General features: G+C 41.0%; 1 protein-coding gene across 7 annotated transcripts in view; it reads right to left on the reverse strand.

Moving 5' to 3' along the window:
* The window catches only part of PTK2 (protein tyrosine kinase 2), a 358,217-nt gene that overhangs the window by 56,664 nt on the left and 281,650 nt on the right, over positions 1–19,903 (reverse strand). For 6 of the 7 annotated variants that reach the window (XM_053243262.1, XM_053243261.1, XM_053243260.1 and 3 more), the window contains 5 exons: positions 17,581–17,681; positions 16,263–16,378; positions 12,402–12,502; positions 9,766–9,855; positions 2,444–2,648 (listed from right to left, as the gene is read on the reverse strand). In XM_053243262.1, coding sequence (XP_053099237.1) covers positions 2,444–2,648; positions 9,766–9,855; positions 12,402–12,502; positions 16,263–16,378; positions 17,581–17,681 — 613 coding nt within the window. Of the gene's footprint in view, positions 1–2,443; positions 2,649–9,765; positions 9,856–12,401; positions 12,503–12,529; positions 14,874–16,262; positions 16,379–17,580; positions 17,682–19,903 lie in introns of those variants that run through there. The other variant, XM_053243263.1, reaches the window with a different exon arrangement.

The raw sequence follows: 19,903 nt of genomic DNA on the forward strand, positions 1-19,903 counted from the left end.
TGCTCTGAAGCACTCTTCACATTTTAAGGATAGAATTCAGAGGAGGTCAGGAAAGTCAGATTGAGCCATATTTTCCCAAACTGAATGTTATTTGTAGCACAAAGTAAGAAAAGAAGCATGTCTTGTCATGCAGCTCATTTCTGCCAGATCCTAAAGCAGCTTGAAGGCATTTCCTTAAAACAGTTTCAACAACTAATTTTAAGGAGTTATCGGAAAGCATTTTCAGCCCAATACCAGGATCCTAGCCACAGTTCAACTTTGCTGTGCACACCCTGCCCCCCAAAGGGGATTGCATTTCATTGCTATATGAAATCTTCTGGACATTCTTCAGGCCAGTGTGATGAAATGGATACAGAGCTGGGTACGGACTAGGGAATGAAATTTTCAGCTTGGGTATGAACTCCCCGAGTGCTCTTGGGAATCCCATTCCCTGCAAGCCTCAGGTCCTCTTCTCTGCAACAAGAGTAATTTCTCCTCTTCACTTAAGAATAAATAAGTTAAGTACACATCACTCAGATGTACTTCTAATAGCGGAATACAATGAAGCTCCACAGCTCACCAGAAACTCAAGTTAAATTAAGAAGGGCAGCTACGATTCCTTGCTCAGCCATGAAGCTTACTGATCTTGGGCCAGTCACAATCTCTCAGTCCAACATAACACACAGAGTTGTTGTGAGGACAAAATAGGGGAAGAGGAGAAAAATCACATATACCATCTTGAGCTCCTTGAAGAAAGGATGGAATATAAACCTAACCAACAAAACATTCACATTTCACTACTAGATAGACTCGAGGCAAGGAGTTGAATAACAAAAATCTCTTGCTGCTGCCTTCACAATATTATTTTTAGCAGTTTTTAATTGCATTGTTTTTATGCTGTAAGCTGCTCCATGGATTATAAAGACGGAAAGCGTGATTAGAAATTTTTTTTAAAGAAGCAGAAGCCAAAAGAAGGCAATGGTGGGCACCTACAATGATACACCTCAAGCTGGGCTGCAATTCACCAGTTGAAGACCAATTATTTCATTAACCCCATAACCCTGCTGAGAGATGTGCATAGTTACTCCAACACCTCTTTTCTTCGCTTTCTTCATCTCTTTCTACCATTCCTGGAACAATTGCATCATCAGAAGCAGGACAGGATATCCAGAACATCTAAAGCTACACCTCAAGCAGAAGGTATATAAATAAAAACAGACATACAAGCTTCCTGCCATAAGCCATCCCTATGGGCAGGGATGCTTAACAACAGGGAAGCTCAACAAGCGCTGGCTCACCCTTTGCTTTTCCCTGCCCTCCCAGGATCAAGAGTGACAGAGTGTCAAACTCACAGAAGCCTGAGAGAAGGTGTTCTGTCACAGCTTCTGTTGAGGCCTTGTTCTTTTTCCTTTTAAACCTTTCTACTTTCACATCAGGTGCTAATCTTTCCTGCTTCTTCCCAATAAACACCATTTTTAAAAAGCCTATAGCAAGGGAAGACTCCTTCCTCCTGGAAGGTATTTCCCCACCACAAAAAAAGAATGACAATAACAATTTTTTTAAAAAAAGTCTTCTAAACCACTGAGAGATGGCTTGGTTTTGAAAGTTCATGAAAACATAAGGTTTGAAATATGTTATCCTATGGCTGTCCAAGGTTGCATCACCAAAGGAGAATTCTCAACCATTCTGACTGAAAGGGCTGACATAGCCTTTATGGGGTACAAGCAAGGCCAAGAGACCTTTATGCAGACAAGAAGAAAAAAAGAGAGAGACTCTGGGACGCTATTTAAATGCTGGTCAGCTAAAAACAGGAGATTATGTTTACTTCTAGACATGCAAGAACTTTGCTTAAAAAACAAAAACAAAAACAAGCTAGAATGCTAGTGAGGAGTTGGGTGAACATCCAGCCCCTGCAAATGCACATGTTCCAGGGTCCAGGCTGAGGAACAAGCAGAGTTTGTACTATTTGCATAGCCAAATGTAACTGAGGGTGTGATCTCCTACCCCACCCCACCACACACACACACACACACACACACACACACACACACACACACACACACACTCAGTAAGTTATAAGATGGACAATGCATTTAAAATGGCATGTGTTAAAGAAATGGATAACTGATATTGTCCATCAACATTAGTGGGTCCAGAAACACCATTTGGTGGGAATTTAACGGGTCCCCATTGACACATTATACTTGGATGGAAGGGTAAAACGCCAAACAGTCTCATTACAATTGTTATTAGATTCAGATCTCAGTTATTTCAAGGTTGTTTATTTTTTATGACTTCAATTTAAAATGGTGCTATTCCAAGGGGTAATCAGCACAATGATGATCTGGTTTGCCAGAGAATGCCACCCGCCCTCAAAAACCCACAATCCTGCCAAAGTTAACATTTCCATAAAATATTAAAAACATGCAATTAGATTCCAGTAGGGGGGGAATGTGATTCTTACTTGAGTTGAGCTTTAAGTTCCGTAAATCTTGGCCGCCTGCTGGGGTCGTATGCCCAACATTTGGTCATAAGGCTGTATAAAGTGGGAGGGCAGTTTGGAGGCATTGGTAACCGCTCGCCATTCTCAATGCGGCCAATCACATCATTGTTCTTCACTCCTTGAAAGGGCTTTATACCATGCATTAAGATTTCCCACATACACACACCTGGGAAGTAGAAAAGCAATACTTTAGAAAGCAAGCAGTTAACTTGGAATGGCATTTCTGGAGATTTATCAATCGGGTTAAACACTGTGGTAATAAAGCTTTCCAAGGAATTTTACACTCATGTATTACAGGGAATGGCGTGACTGAGTTGTCCAATGGATAGCAATAATGAATGAGGGATTGTGCAACGAACAGACGAATTTTTGCTTGGAGATATGTCTCATCCGACTGCCCATCTGTCATTCTAAAAAACTAAGCCATGAATACTCACCATGGTATTTACGCTTCAACCACTCAAACAAAAGACAGATTGGGTTAACTGTATTACCAACAAAAAGGGAATTTTTGTTTACATGTAAATTCTCATTCTCTGAGATGACAGCAGGCAGTGTCATCCCATCTGAAATAGTACCTCTTCTTCCTAAGGGGGTGGGGGGGGGACCTGGAGAAAATGGTAGGACAATCCTGGGAGTTGAAACCTTCTAGCCTCCTGGATTTTGGAACAAGATGGTTGCTCTCACTGCCTCAGAGTACAGAAATTTGTAACTAAGCAAAATTTATCTCTCTCAATGAACCAAGGGAGGCAGTAATCACATCCTGGATATACAAGTCATCAACCTAAGGATGGGTTTGATAACTCTCATATTCCCATGCAGAGACTAGAGTCTCATGACCAAATGATGTTGCTGATGAGAAAACTGACCTGGACTTTTGGCTCAGGTCTATCACAGAAACAGATTTTTAGAGGTGGAAGAGGACCCTGGAGTCCAGCCCCCTGCTCAGCGCAGGAAGGTGTACAGCATTCCTGAAAGATGGCCATCCAGTCTGTTTGAATATCTCCATGTGGGTATCTGCACACTCCTTCTTGGCTGAAACACCATTTGACAGGAGAATGTGACAGAGTATTGCCAACATCATCTGTGACCCATCTAGGGATGACAGACCAGATGTAAAACTGCTAGGCAAAACATATTTCCTACTAATTAGGGCATCATCTAATAATGGAAAAAGACCCTTCTTGAAGGTCAAAATGTGCTGGCCAACTGCACAAGAATCTTCATGATCACTCTCTGGGCTAAAGAGAAGATGACTGGAAAATTCCTGTATTGGAAAGGTCTATGGCAGTAAAGGTAAAGTGTGCTATCCAGTCGATTTTGACTCCTGGCACCCACAGAGTCCTGCGGCACCATTTTAGTAGAATAAAGGAGGAGTATACCATTGCCTCCTCCCACGCAGTATCAGATGATGCCTTTCAGCATCTTCCTATATCGCTGCTGCCCAATATAGTACCAGTGGGGATTCAAACCAGCAACCTTCTGCTTGTTAGTCAAGCATTTCCCCGCTGTGCCACCGCAAAGCACAAATATTTCCTGGGGCTGAGGGTTCAAGACTAGGGATGTGCACAGAACCGGCGACGGCCAGTTTGACAGCAGGAGGGGGTTACCTTTAATAGCAGGGACATGAAGATATTTATTTGATTGTTTTACTGTTAGATTTCTATACTGCCTTTCATTAAAACAATCTCAAGGAGGTTCACACAAAAGTTAAAACAAGACCACAAAAAATTTCAAAAAAATTAAAATATCAGCTAAAATATAAAAATACAGATCTGATTAAAAGATTAAAAACAAGCACAATACAACCATAAGAAATACGATGTCTTTGAAATATGTATAACTATTTTTTAAAAAAAAGAAATAGTCTGAAATGTTAAGTTAAACTAAGGCAGCACTTTTTCTGTGAGACCAAACAATGTGCCCACCGAGCAGTCCTTCCAGATGTTGTCAGAGCAAAGAGGAGGTGAGTGCCTGTAGCTTTGAAAGATGTATAGATATCATAAAGATTTTGAACCTTGGTGCTGTTATGTCGCTTCAGGATAGAAATTCTAATCATGCAGCTACGGTACTGAGCTACTTAAAGATGAAGATCTCCCCTCTTTGGAACCTACTTAATGGATGACTATTTATGGAACACAGCCTTGAGGTCCAGCCGATATTGGATAATTGAGTGTTTAGTTCTGGGTTCCCAAGCAGAAAACCTCAAATCAACAAAACATTTTTGAGTAACACAGTAACGACGACTATGCGTACTCCTTGAAGACAGTATCTTGTACCTACTAACTTTATGGTGTCTGATGTTACTTCAAAACAAGTTGCTGAAATGGTCCCATGTGAAATCAAGGATCAATCAGAGTATGTGAGTAGTGTTCCCCTGACCTCCCATAAAGGCCAAGGGGCATTTGCTCATGTGTGGATAGTTTACAGATTTACTTGCAATGGGAAATGCCCTCCCACCTGAATTTGTTCAACACAGCCCTGGCATAAAGAAGAACAGCAGACATCCAAGAAAGATATAGTGCTTCAGCCCAGGGGCATAGCAAGGTTGGAATGGGCCCAGAGACAAGATTTTAAAATCCGCCCCCCACCCCGAAGCTCAGCTCATGAAGTAAAGAAATCTTAAATGAAGCTGAATAGTGGTAACAAAAAGCATTGTAAAATTTATATATATATAAATTATTTTTAAAAAGGTTTTGTAAACTGTGGACTATGCAAGTCATTGAATGGTACTAGAGAAAGACATGCTGTTCTGGTAGCTCCAGGTCTTAACACTCACATCAATTTCGGAGGAAGAATACAACTGAAGGAAGCCCGGGCGGGTGCGCGGCTGGGGGAGTCAGTCATGTGACTTGCCTCTGAGGCCCCCAAGGCAGTGGGCCCCCAGACAACTGTCTCCCTTTGCCCTATTATAGTTGCGTCCCGGCTTCAGGCAAAGCCTTTAAGGCCTTTAAAGGTAACATTCAGCTTCTATTCATAATATACTTGAGGGAAAGTGGGAGTCTGCCATTCAACCGAAATCAGTTTATCTAATTTGGCTGTCAGTTTTTCTCCAGTGGGCATTTTTTTCTCCTCTGGTAATTTTAGTCCTAAGGTCTTTATCATGGTACTCGACAGCCTGTCAATTGTTTATTTTCAAGGTCATTCTCTAATGAGAATGATTCTTCCACATTGTTTTTGCTATGGAAATTTTACAGGGCAACTTTATTCTGATCCAGGACAACTTTACTCATTAAACCTTTCTTGGTTCTAAAGTGCAAGAGTTCCCCAAGTTCCATCAGTCACTGATGTCTCCCTATGTGTCCTGTTCCTCAAAAGGAGGCAGGATGACTGTATCTATTTGGCATCCCAGAAGAATAAAAGCCTGCATCATTCGCAGGATTAAGCACAAACTACCAGCAGTAACAATGGCGCAGCAGGGAAGTGACATGACTAGCATGCCAGAGGTTGCCAGTTCAAATCCCCGCTGGTATGTTTCCCAGACTATGGGAAAACCTGTATAGGGCAGCAGCAATATACGAAGATGCTGAAAGGCATCATCTCATACTGCGCAGGAGGCGGCAATGGTAAACCCCTCCTGTATAATATCAAACACAACCACAGGTCTCTGTGGACGCCAGGAGTCGACAACGACTCAATGGCACACTTTACCTTTACCACCAGCTCAGAGCCAGCCCATTGCAAAGCTTCAGAGGTCAACTGAGCATTATGTTAAATATACCTTTGGGGGGAAAGATACCAGTTGTATCTTTTCCACTTATCAAAGACTGCACGTGACTGCTTCTCAGAAAAGTAAAAGAAAGAATCTGAGGAGATTCACACACTCCTTCCCTCTCTCCTCTCCACTCTCTCTAAGGATTTTGAATGCTCATCTGCAAAGACAGATCTCTCACCTTGGGTACAGCTTTTCAGTTATTAAACTAAAAGGGAGTTTTGTCTTCAGTAACAGTATGTAGACCACATCTCTTCATTTTTCTTTGGTTTCTCTGGGAAGCAGGTAGGGATAACAGCAGGAGGGTCATGTGATCCAGGACAGGGAAAGGAAGCTGGGTTTGCTTGTAGTAGATAGGATCATATTTTCCCTGACAAAGAAGGTTCTGCAGTCTAGGAATGTTCTTGGACTCAATACTGCCCCTAGAAGTTCAGATGACAGTGGAGGCCAGAAGGGCCTTTTTTTGGCTTACAACTCATATACATCCCAAAATGACTTGGGCCCTAGGTATTTAAGAGAACGTTTTCTTCATTAGGAGCCCCACCACCCATTGAGGTCGTCTGGAGAGGTCCATCTCCAGTTGCTGCCAGCTCGCCTGGTGGCCACACGGGGGAGGGCCTTCTCAGTTGCTGCCCCGAGATTGTGGAATGTGTTCCCTACTGAAATATGATCCTCCCCATCTCTTACAATTTGTTTAAAGCATTTAAAAACCCACCTCTTCACCCAAGCTTTTTCAGCTTTTTAAAATTGTTTAGGTTTTAATCTGTGTTTGCTTTTAAATCATTTTAAGTTTTTGTGTATGTTTTAAACTTTTAAAAATGTTATTGTTAACCACCCAGAGACGGAAGTTTGGGGCTGTGTACAAATCTGATAGATAGATAGATAGATAGATAGACAGATAGATAAAAGGCTATATCCTTTCCAAGAGAACTGGGTCCAGAAATCTTCATTTATGCTTTGATAACTTCAAGGATCAGCTACTGCAATGTGGTCTATGCAGAGTTGCTCTTTGAGCCTGCCTGGAGAAACAACTGGTGCAAACGGCGGCAGTGTGACTCTTTTCTGGGTTGGTAAGCAACAGCATACAAGACCTACAGTATGTTAGCTTCACTGGCTGCCTTCGGGGCAAAAATCAAAGTGCTAATGATACCACAGAAAGTCCTACTTGGACTGAGTCTTGTGTTCTTTAATGATCACATTCTCTCCAAAGATTCCCCTTTATCCACTGAGACATACAAGAGGGTCATGACAAGCTCTCTCAGATGTTGTGGAGCTCTAAGGGTGACCTGCACTACCTTTTTGGTAAATCCCCCTCCCACCCCACCCCAATACAGGCAGGCCTTTATAACCTAATTCGCTGGACAGTCGCTGGGTTTTATCCTGGCTCTATTCCATATTTATAGTCCATTACTGCTATTATTATTTAATTGATTTATTGTCAGCCACTTGGGGTTTTCTTTATCAGAAGAGCTGTGGGGCATGAGTATTAACAAATAATAAATCCTCTTCTCATAATGTAGGATGCCTACTTAGGGAATGAAAACATATTGAGGAAGACTCTTCTCTTCTAATTGTGAGTAGGTCACTGTGTCACACTTTCTTCAATGTGTTGGAAAGGCTTTTGTTAATGTATTAAGGTTTTGTTAATGGCAAATTTATTAAACTTAATTGGCAACCTTAATATAGCTGCCTTTCTTGCATATTGAAGGAACCGAGGCAATTTTATTAACACAGTTACCTACTCACTGCCTTCAACATTTATTCAATTTACTATTATAGAATCACATCAGAACCATGGCTGACTCAAAAACAATTATCCCCTAAATTTTCAGCCCCACTGATTAAAGTTGTCCCTCAAACTTTGCTGCTGTACTGGTACAGAATGAACAGTTGTTTTTCTTGACACCCACTGGCTTGTTCTTACTTGTGGACAATGTCTGACTGCATTTCAGTCTGAGGTTAAGTTTCAACAAAGAAAAACAGTTGAGCCAAAAGACAAAGTAGTTTCATTCGAAACTATGCTAAGATGGGTAATCTGACAAATACTGCCTGAAGGGGTTGTGCACAGCCGGGACTTTATACCCATGATGCCTCTCTTATCCTGTATTAGAAAAGAACATTACTCAAAGAGTGGTCCAGTTTCAGTATAAAGCACATAGCATGAACTTTAAAGAACATATAAGCAAAATTGTTTTCTGCTGTACTCTTTGCTCACTTTAAAAAAACAGCAACTAAGGTTGAAACCATCTCACTTTCCTTGGCTTCTGTTCAACTTGATCATTGAATGAATGAATGAATGAGATGAATGAGATGAACTTCCCCACTCACCTCTCCATGTCAGAAATAATAAATACAGAAGAGTTTAAATTTAATTCAGGAACTTAATTCGTCACGGACACAGCAAATTCCCAACCAGGGCACTATACCAACGCTGAATTCAACCTCCTGCACCCAAATAACAGTTCAGAAAGGTCCCCCCCCCCAGTAAATCAGAAGTGAATCCACACCTAAAATCTCAATTGCCTTGACCTGAACCCCTCATCTCAAGAAATGTTAATTGGGTCAATAATCAGGTACTCTGCTTTCATCTGAATGAGTATTTTCAGTCAGTCAGTCAATCTTTATGACGATCAGAAACCAGCAAAACGACGAGAGAAAAGAAAAATACATTTGTACAAAATACTCATGCAACAATGATTATTTTATTTTCCTGTTGTATTTTGTTTGTAAACTCATTTAAAAATGCAAAAATAAAGTTTTTAAAAATAATATATTTTCTAGATATAAGAAATTAGTAATTGCATTTATTTTATGGGGTTACATTGCCAGCAAAAGAGTTTGATATTATTCAGCATGAAATGTATCTAACCCAGTTACCAAACCGCTTTTCATAGTCAGTGTCTGAACTAGAGAGTGAAAAAATTCTAATGAATCTGGACTGGAATTGAACCCAAATCATTATTGGTTCAACTCCCTGCTGCTAACATTTCAGTCACCCTACACAGTGTGATGGACCCAGGATTAAGACAGGGGTGGGGAACCTTGGCACTCCAGCTGTTTTTGAACTACAACACCCACCATCCCCAGTAATTGTGGCTGGGGATGATGGGAGTTGTAGTTCAACAACAGCTGGAGTGCCAAGGTTCCCCACCCCTGGATTAAGAGATGTGGTTAGGCAAATAAGAGCAAGTTTGATTCTCAATTAATGAGAGTCATCACAAAGCGGATTTAGGCTGCCTCCTGTCCCACTCACACACTGGTATTCCTGCTCCCATAAAAGAGAATGTTAATCATTTATGCCTATAGGAAAAGTAAAATGCTGACCTTAGGGACATATTGCAATGTGAGCAAAACCCGACTTCTACCTAGAGTGATCCTACAGAAGAGTGAATCTGGCTCTGAGCACCAACACATATTAAACCTCCAAATCCTTGTAACATTACAGGTCCTCCTTCCACCTGCCACAATAATGGGCATTTTGTTAGGGAAAAAGAAATGGTAGGAAATGTCTAGAAGTGACTTACTGCAAGTGGAGTTCCTATCCAAGACAAGATTATCTGTATTCACTTACCAAACATCCACACATCACTGGCTGAGGTAAAACGTCGGAAGTTGATGGACTCTGGTGCCATCCACTTAATGGGTAATTTTCCTTTGGAAGCTACAGGGTGAAGATGAAGACTGTTAATTACCTATGTTAAAGTATACTCAAATGACTATCTCCAGTAGTTCAGAAGGCAAACTACTTGACCTTTGCATTTTGGAAGGCAATGAAGCTACTTCATGGCTGCTCTTTCACATGAAGGTGATTTCTCCATTGCCTCATTTTGGGAAACAAGTGTAACACCTTGGAGGCCCACCAAGAACAATATGGGCAGAAGGTGAAAACATGGGCTACAGCCAACGTTGATAAAAATGCCAGAGATGTACCAGAGGTGCATCTATGTAATTTTGAAGCCTGGACCTAAAGGTCTTTGGAACCCTCCGCTCTCCTGCTGCAAGTTAAGCATTACACACAGACACACAGACACACACACACACACACACACACACCGTGACACACGCAGTATTTTTAACTCATGGGTTCTTTAGGGAACAAACAGAAACTGAACTCACAATAATGTAAGAAAATAGAACAGGTATATTTATGCAAATATGCATTAGCAGAAACATTTCAACATGCAACTTAACATATTCTCATCCAACATATTTCTTTCCCCTCTCCCCCGTTACTCAGGTCATGCCCGGTCACCAGATGTCACAGTCATGGCCTGGCCACACAGTGCAGTGGTGACCACACCTTGGAGAGATTAAAGAGGATTTGGGGGCCCTCAGGGGTATGGAGGCCCTGGACTTTGGCCTGAATGCAGGGGAAAGAGTGCCTCTGGATTGCAGGTTATTGGGATCCTGCTGCACTCTCCTATCATGACCTCCTATGATTGGTTAGTAGCACAATTTGCTGCCAGCTGATCTCCTTGGTACACACATTAACAGATACATTCCCACATGTTCCAAGTGACCTCATTTTTCATACAGGTATGAATCTGGACTACTGTTGCTACACATATCTTGTAGAATCTATGTTACTTAGTTCTCTTGTCTGCCCAGGAAGCAAGGCTAAGAAAAGTGGGAGTTTTCAAACAGGAAAAGAGTAGTGGTGAATTTCAAAGATGATTTCAATCATCTGTTTCAAGTAATTAACCTATTATGCTGATGTACCTCAATGATACACATTAACCAAGCTCTATGCTTTTGAATAAAATTCAATCAGACACATAGAGTTGCAAAGAAAAGCATACCAAATTTAATCAGACCTTGTCATTTCTTTTAAAATACTGCTGGGTATACTTTTATTGCCATCTGTTTCTCTGTTATGATGCAGCTCTCAAGATCATCTTAAATTCAGCAACTACTAAGTAGTACAGACTGGGAAGTACTTTTTTGAAAGCTTGTTCTATATGTGCAATCAAGCATCATTCTTACTATGAGTATTTATATACTGCTTTCCAACTAAAGTTCTCAAAGTGTTTTATACAGAAAAATAACAAAAAATGGCTCACAATCTACTGTAAAAAGAAACATTGGGTAGATACCAGCAACAGTGACTGGAAAGATGCCATGCAATTGCTCTCCCCCTGCTAAATATGAGAAATCACCACTATTAAAAAGGTGCCTCTTTGCTCAGTAAGCATGCAAGAACAGCCCTGCTGGATCAGACCAAGGATCCATCGAATCCAGCATTATTTCCCCAACAATGACCAGTTGGATTATTCTGCGAATCTTACAAGCACAGCATAAAGCAATAGCCCTCCCGTTTGTTTCCAGTATACAGTATTCATAGGTATAATAATGCCGAACATGGAGGTGGCTATTGAATGTCTGCAGGTAGATCCCAGAATCTATTTGGGGGAAGCATATTAGGCTTTCATTGTTTGCAATGCTATTTTTATCAACCGAAGTCTCTGTTCATATACAGATGGCCCTTCTTATCCATGGTCTTGCAGATCATAGTTTTGCATATCCGTGGCTGGGGTCTCAGAGACCCAGTTGCTATATTCGTGGTTTTTAAAATATGCAAAATTCACCTCTCCGTGGTTACTGGGTGGCCGGATATGACTTCCAATGTAATTTCTGGCCACCATTTTGCAGCATGGAGCCATTAAAAACAAACAAACAAACAAACAAACAAAAAACCCAGAGGATTTCCAAGAATATTTGTAAAAACTCACAAAACTTGGAGGATTTGTGGGTTTGTGGGGGCCTTGGAGGAGATCTGGAGGCTCGGAGAGCAAGATATTGTACTTTATTCCCTTTACTTCTGCTTTTCTGGGGCCCTTTTTTGTAGTTTAAGGAACCTAACCCTTAAATTCTACAGAGATAAGATTTTGTTATTCGTAGTTACCGTATTAACACCTATAGGCAAGAATGGAATCCCTGTGAATAAGGAGGGCCACCTGTATTATAATATTTTTATTTATTATAAATGTATGTATGTATAAATAAATACACATTTTGTTATTTTTAGCTCCACATTTTAGCAATGTGATCACACCTTTATTTTTATTTTATTTATTTTTCAAATTTGTACACCGCCCCAAACCTTCGTCTCTGGGCTGTTAACAATAGCATAAAACAAGTTAAAAACATATACAAAAAACTTAAAACAATTTAAAAATTTAAAAATTTGTGAACAATCCGCCTCCTTACCTTTATAATATGTACTATCCTCCATATACCGGGACAAACCAAAGTCACCTAATTTCACACAGTCAGTGGAAGACACTAGCACATTCCTAGCAGCAATATCCCTGCCAGAGAAGATAAACATTATTTTCTTTTATACATTTAAGATACCAAAGCTTGCCATGAAAGAAACACAAGCTTACATTTTAGGAAGAGGCGCAAAGTCCCTTTGTGTGGAGGTGCAAAACTGACAATTATGGTTTGTCAGCTGAAATATTCTACCATAAGTCCTAGTCTCTTATGCCAAATGAAAAGGGACGATTATAGCAAAGGCCTATTTCTGTGTGGATTTGGATTTATATTATTTTGTCATAAATTCACATCATGCTTGACATTAAGAACCAGAAACCTCTCGACTACAGCTTGACCTAAAGCCAGACATTTTCTAGGTCTTGTTTGCGAAAGATGTATAGGATGTTGGAAGTTTCTGTCAATGACATGAGGTTTTTGATATTGGAAATCAGAAGGTCCTCTTAAATCCAGAGTCCTGTTCCTTTCAAGTAAATACAGGTATAATCTGTATTTAACCTCTACTTTTTTAAAGGGGTCGTCTTACATTCAGAGTCGTCTTCAGTTAGGGTAAATATGGTGATGTCAATTATAATTAAAGCTTATTTAAGTTGGAAACGCAATTGGCAGAAGATATTATCCAATCCCATGGGATAAGTTCTGAGTGGAACTACAGTACCCAGCCATCCCATGCTTCTTCCCAGCTGCCCCACATGCTTTCTCAGGCTGCCCTGCGTTATTCCCCACTTGAACCCAGATGCTCCCAAGGTTCTCTTCAGCCAACCCAGTACCAGTGTTGGGATGGAAATTAAAGAGCCACCACGGCACTACCAGGGGCAATTGCCCCACATTCTGCTGCCTCCTCATAGTGGGGGCTGGGATTTCTGACATCCTCTCCCAACTTGCACAGTCCTGTATGTAATATCTGAGCTCTCTGCCTGTGTGTTTTCTCTTCCACTAGAAGGAAACCCTGTGCTGCAATTAAGTCCACCTCAGACCTTCAACTGTAAGAAAATGTATACCAGGCATTCTGGACAAGGCTAACTTCTGAAAACATAGTAAGCTGCCATATACTGAGTCTGAGTCAGACCATTGGTCTATCTAGCTCAGAATTGTCTTCACAGACTGGCAGTGGGTTCTCCAAGGTTTCAGGCAGGAATCTCTCTCAGCCCTCTCTTGGAGAACCCAGGGAGGGAACCTGAAATCTTCTGCTCTTCCCAGAGCAGCTCCATCCCCTAAGGAGAATATCTTATGGTGCTCACACTTCTAGTCTCCCATTCATATGCAACCAGGGCAGATCCTGCTTAGCTAAGGGGACAAGTCGTGCTTGCTACCAAAAAACCAGCTCTCCTCTCCTCAAACCTTTGATGCGTTTTTGTAAATAACATTTCTACACCAGGGATCTTTTCATCCTCTTGCTCACACCAGTTGTCAACTTCTGGCAAAAATCACCAGTATAGTGCATGTCACATGGTGGTATTATTATTTTTCTCCTTCAAAAAAACAAAAACACTCAAAGCAGTTCACATGGCAAAGGGAATGGGATAGTTCCTCTTCCTAAAAGGACTCACAATCCAAAAAGAAACACAGCAAAAGCTACTAGAAGGGATGCTCCCCTCCACCCCAATATACAACAGTGTATCTTTGTCTTAGACCCATTCAAAGTATCTAGCCCCCAACTGTTTATCCTAACTAGGAAAATATTCTCTGGAGTATGACGGAGAGGTCTCTCTGCCCCATTATCAAATATCTGCTCACTGAAAATGCTTATAGTTGAGCTAGGGACCCTTTGTATACCAAGCATGTGGAATAGTGGAACACAATAGCAGCTCTCAGCTAATCTTCTCTCAGGACAGAATGCTGGATTTTGTTCAACATGATAAGCAGATACAGGTACATTAGCCTTACAGATTCATACAGTGATTATCATCCCCCCCCCACTCAGTTGGATTTCCTATTAACAGTACCAGATGTTTAAAGAAGGGGGACAATGACAGGAAGCACAAGGGCTCCCCACTTTCCTATTCCCTGATCCTTGTGCTTCTCTATTATATGAATCACAACTCTCCTTTTTCTTCTGGTGGTGAAATGTGAAAGCACCAACAACTCGCACATACAACTGCTGAGGAAATGCAAAATATATACATTTTCCGAAAAACACTGAGAACAAATAACTGGAGACATAGTTGCCCGTGCTTCCCGTTGCCTCAGCTCCTCTTAATGTCTGGTGCCTCTCTCTCTTGGTATTACTGAGCAATTTCAGCAGTGGGTTTGGCTAGCTGCTCAGGCAGAAGGAATAGCCCTGTGCTAGAAGCCATCTGTAGGCCAGAGCTCAAGCGGCTTTAAAAAAAAAAATGAACCGATCCTCATTCATTGAGTTATTTCACCACTTTGCCACGTTCAACATTTCACTGGTGTTCAGCACTCCTTTTGCAGAGGGAAGAAAGAGATAGGAAGCAAGTCTTAGACAAGCACCTTTGCCTAAGGAAAAGCCAAGGTCCTCCAGAATGGCAGTTCTCATAGCAAGATCATTTTCTAAAGAGCTGTAAGACTTGAGTATATGTATGCCAGCTCAGCTGGACACTGCTGCTTTTTTATGCCTTCAGTCCTGCCAGGACAGTTTGTTTTTGGCACTTGTATTTAACAGCACTGACAGCTACTTGGATACTTTCCCCACTTTTTGAGGGTCTCTGCCATGCACATTTCACCACTTTTATTTCAGTATTTCATGCCTAGAAAAGTGTGGATTCACACTAAAGGACAGAATTAACCAATTTTAACAAGTACATTATAGCATGTACATTCAACCTTTTTCATGTACACTTAAGGATTTCATGACAAGGTCCGTCTCAAATTTTGCTTTTTGCTTTTATGCTTATTTCATCCCCTCTGACACACAGAGAGTGAATATTTATAAAAATAAGATAATTTTGTTTGTATATTTAACGTACAGTTGTTAATTACTTGGTATAGATCATTACTTTACCTGATGTAAGTGCAGGGATTCAGCTACACATCCGGAAGTCCTGCCTTAAATCTTACTTGTGCCATGAACTTGTGACTTGGCCTTGGTCATGTCAACCTTTACCCCTGGGGTCCCCATCTTAGGAAACTACTACTAGCCTACTTTGCAAGGTTGTTGTAAGTAATACAAGTTAATATAGCACTGTAATAATGCCAAGTATTATATGCAGACTTCAAGAGTGCTCCTGCCCTCCACATTCAACAGAAAATGTCTTCCATAAAATGCAAACAGATCACCCTTCTACTTCATATTTCCTTAGAAGGATATAATTTTTGTTTCTTTTTATCAGTTTTCAATATAATTACAGTGAAAAGAGAAAACAATCTATTTAATATTCTTCCCACTCTTCAGTTAAGGAAACTGCTCTCATGTTCTGAAGATGACAGATGGCTTCTAACTGGCATTGCAAGTCACCGGAAGACTTGGCAGACCACATTTCTAACAGATTTTGTGCAAATATTTAAAATCAGTAGGAGAAGCAGACCAGCAGGTGTCACCCTACACCAAGTCTCTTGTGTGTAGCGGGATTCTCAACAAATACATAAGGCCCCAAAAGGGAGTTATAAATCAGACAAGCAGGCAAATGAGTTTTCAGACTTCCAAACAGGAGTCTGAATGTGGCACATTTTTATTCTCGTAGTAAATTAAGTCAACATAAATTAGCTAAGTAATGAGAGCTTTCTGGATTATAAAACATCTCCTACACCCAGTATATGGCTGTTAAACCAGACAACCATCTGTACAGCTTTCTGGAACTAAAACTAAAATGCTGCATGGTCATATTGTCTTACCTATGTACAAATCGTTTGCTCTCTAAGTAGGCAAGTGCTGTGCTAAGTTGATAAGCATACAGTATCAAAGATGCTAGATCCAAGCTGTATTTTCTCACTTGCAAAAATGATCTCAGCTTTATGGATAAAGGAGGGAGGGAGAGAGAGAGAGAGAGAGAAAAGGTCAGACCAAACAAATATATACTTGAATGAGAGAGAATTTTCAGAGCAAGGCATTTTTATACTCTTGACAAAATAATACCACAGGCCTGACCCCATCCTGCCCCATGAAACACCATAATAGCTCAAACAGCCCATCCTTATTTGTCTTTGTGAGTTTGAAGAATTCTCTGTGAGCTGTCTCTGAAGCCCTTTGTTGTGGTCCCAGCTCATCTTCTCTCAGTGCTGCAATGGGATCTCCATCAGGCCTCACCCCAGACACACAGGACTCTTTGCTTACTCCTGCCCATTGGTACTCATTCTCCTTGCTCACTGCCTATTGGTTGCTTGCCTCTTTACAGCACTGGGTCCCCTTCCACAACTCCACCAAGCAGCAGAAGCAGGTATACCTAGAGGTCACTGGGACAAAATCAGCCCTTTCAATTCTGCAAGGAAAGGACTGCCCCAGGCTGCTGCCTAAGAGACAGCAGTGAACCCAAGTCCAGTGGGAGCCAGCTGAGCCACAGGAATGAACCCCCATCCACCCAAGATATTGATTTGTCAGCTAGGAGGCATCTGAACTCATGATAATGGCTTCAGGATTGTTATTATTATTTTTAAACCAATGATATGTATCAAAGCATGGGGGGAATGAGTTACTGAGAATTGTTCAGAAGAGCATTAATGGGATAATAACAGTCTTGTATTTCAAACAATAGTGCTGAAGCATCAGAATAAAGTTTTAACATATAATCAAGTTCTGTGTAACGTTTATCCCAGTCCAATTCTCCGTTCAATTTTATGACCTGTTTCGAGCAACTCTGTTAGGAAAAGCTTGCTCATAAGGGCAATATGGTTCGGCTTTTTACCATCGACACACGTCCTGTGCATAATATGTACAAAGGCTTTACATTTACCACCAGTTCCAGCTCTTTTCTCAAGAACCCTTTTGAGGGCTATGATTCAAAGCAGCACTGGGCCAAACAGGTGCAAGTCTCCTATCTCGTCCAATTACTCCAGGAGCGAATTTGAATCTGTGGCTCTCTCTGCAGCTGCACAGTTTGGATTGTTCTACCTTGGAGTGCAATATTCATGGGTGGCAACGCGAACAGTCCTCCCAAACCCCTTTATAAAACATCTGTGAGGCTGAGAAAGATAAGCACTTATGAATTCTTCCTACCTCTCCTAGCGTACAGAGCTCCATAATGATCCAGACGGGGTTTTCTGTGATAACACCGATCAACTTGACAATGTGGGGGTGATCAAACTGACGCATCGTTACTAGAATGGAGAAAGCAAGCATTGTCATTAAATCATGGCATGCTGTGATCCAGAGCATAAAGGGCTAGTGCTTGAAAGATCCTGTTTACAACTACAAGGCTACAAACTCTGGACCAAGGAATGAGTGCAGTCAGGAGCAATTCTTATAATTCCGCCTCCGCATGGAGGTCCCTTTAAGCTACCTCTGTGTGGTGATTGTTTCATGGGTTAAGTCATTTTGCATAGTCCAGCTCACCACACAATCACTACTCCAATGCATGGTGGGGACCGATTTGTGTGGCAGGCTGTGAAATCAGGCTGTTGCATGGAAAAGTGCCTGTGTGATGGCAGTTCCAAGCAGCCTCCATGTGACAACCATATCCCTTTTATTCTGCCCATTACTGCTGATCTCTTCTAATTGTTCTTGTTTTTATTTTATTTATGTTTTATTACTTGACAGGTATATTTTGGTTTTAATTGTTACGAGCAGCCTTGGGCATCATGTTCTACAAAGAAAATGCGGACAGAAGTAAAAACTTTTAAAACAATAAATATAAAAGAGTTCAAGTGCTCCTTCTTTCCCCGATTCGTTTAAAGTCACTGTTTTATACCAAGAGTTTGAAAGAAACCCTAGATACTGTTAAGTCTGCACTCTTGCCTACAGGCTTCCAGCGGCATCTGGTGGACCACTGTGTGAAACAAGATGCTGGACTAGATGGGCCATGGGCCTGATCCAGCAGGACTGTTCTTATGTTCTTACAACTGCACAAGTTAACAGTTACCATGTTTAGTGCTGAAAAGGGGAGGGCACACACTAGCTCAAGGAGTGTTCCTGATTTCACAACCATACTTAAGAAATCAGGAAATGTCACATCTGTATGAATGGTTAAATCCACTTAATGTTTTTTTTTAATTTCAAATGGAATCAACTAACTACATCAGCATAAAATATCAAGCTGCAAACTTATAGTAAAGCCGGTTGTGTGCACGCACGTACAACATTATACTCCTGTATTTAAAAAAATAACACACATTGGTAGTCCTGATCTATTCATAATGTTTATGAGTAATTCAGCTATTCATTCCTAAAGCAGAAAAAGGGAAAATGGCTCGCTAGCCAGAAAGATGCATTTTGCTGTTATTGTGGTGAAAGAAGACAGCACTGGCATACATATGGCGTCCACAAGAAAATCTCATTTTGCGCTTGGGTTTGTATCAGATCTTATTTGTTATGAGCATAATTACCCTATTATCAGTCTCGGCAGCACAACAGTGATACCTTGCACATAATAAGGTGCACATCTATTTACGCATGCTGTGGAAGAGATATCATTCTCTAGGCTGAACCTGGAACATCAGCGTTTTATCTAATGACACACAGAGAGAAACATTCCTAAAATACATATTACAGTAATGGTGTTATCTTGGCTGCTCATGCTTTTGTAGCTGTTACAAATGATGTGCATTATTCCTCAATTTAAACCATTTATTACAACTCTGATTTATGAGTCTAATCCACTCCTTCTCTACTTTTATGGTTTGAAGTGTTGCTAGATTATGCTTTAGAAGGAAAGAGAGAGCATTATAATTGTCAAGGGTCATTCTTATCAAAATGCTGCAGTGTCTTCACAATGAACCTGAAAGAGATCCAACATGTCACCTCTCACCATATGAGCTAGTCTGGCGCAAACACTCTGTAAGGTGCTATAAGGCGAATACAAACAACCAGTTTACCAGGTGATAAGTGTGGGGCAGTTTGCTCACTTCCAATATACACGCTAAAGTATGTTCATTCTGTCTATTCATCCTTCCAATAACTACTGCAGTGTTCTGGCAGTAAACCTAGTTCTTTGGTTTGTGGAAGCAAGTGGCTCAGTATGCTACTATACCGCTAGAAGGCAATGTACACTCTCGTTAGTAGTGTTTGAAATTCACCCTGTATGACAATATGTGATAGTAAAAATGTGCGCCACAAGAACTATGCTGCCTGGCGACCAAGTTGCCCACACTGGCTCACAGGCATTCAAGGGCTACATGTAGTAAGGCCAGCAGGATTGTGCTGTCCCCCAACTTTGTACCCACAGAGGCAGAAGGGGCAGGAGCGGCCTCCATTGGCTTAATGTAAATAGCCCTCAGTTTTGAGCAGAGGGCATATGACACTCATCAGTGAAAACCAGCTATAAATGTGATGTCATAGAAAATAAATATTTTTGCAGGCAATAAGCAAATAGCACACATTAATG

This window comes from Hemicordylus capensis, chromosome 4, assembly GCF_027244095.1.
Source record: "Hemicordylus capensis ecotype Gifberg chromosome 4, rHemCap1.1.pri, whole genome shotgun sequence".
Classification (NCBI taxonomy): Eukaryota; Metazoa; Chordata; class Lepidosauria; order Squamata; family Cordylidae; genus Hemicordylus; species Hemicordylus capensis.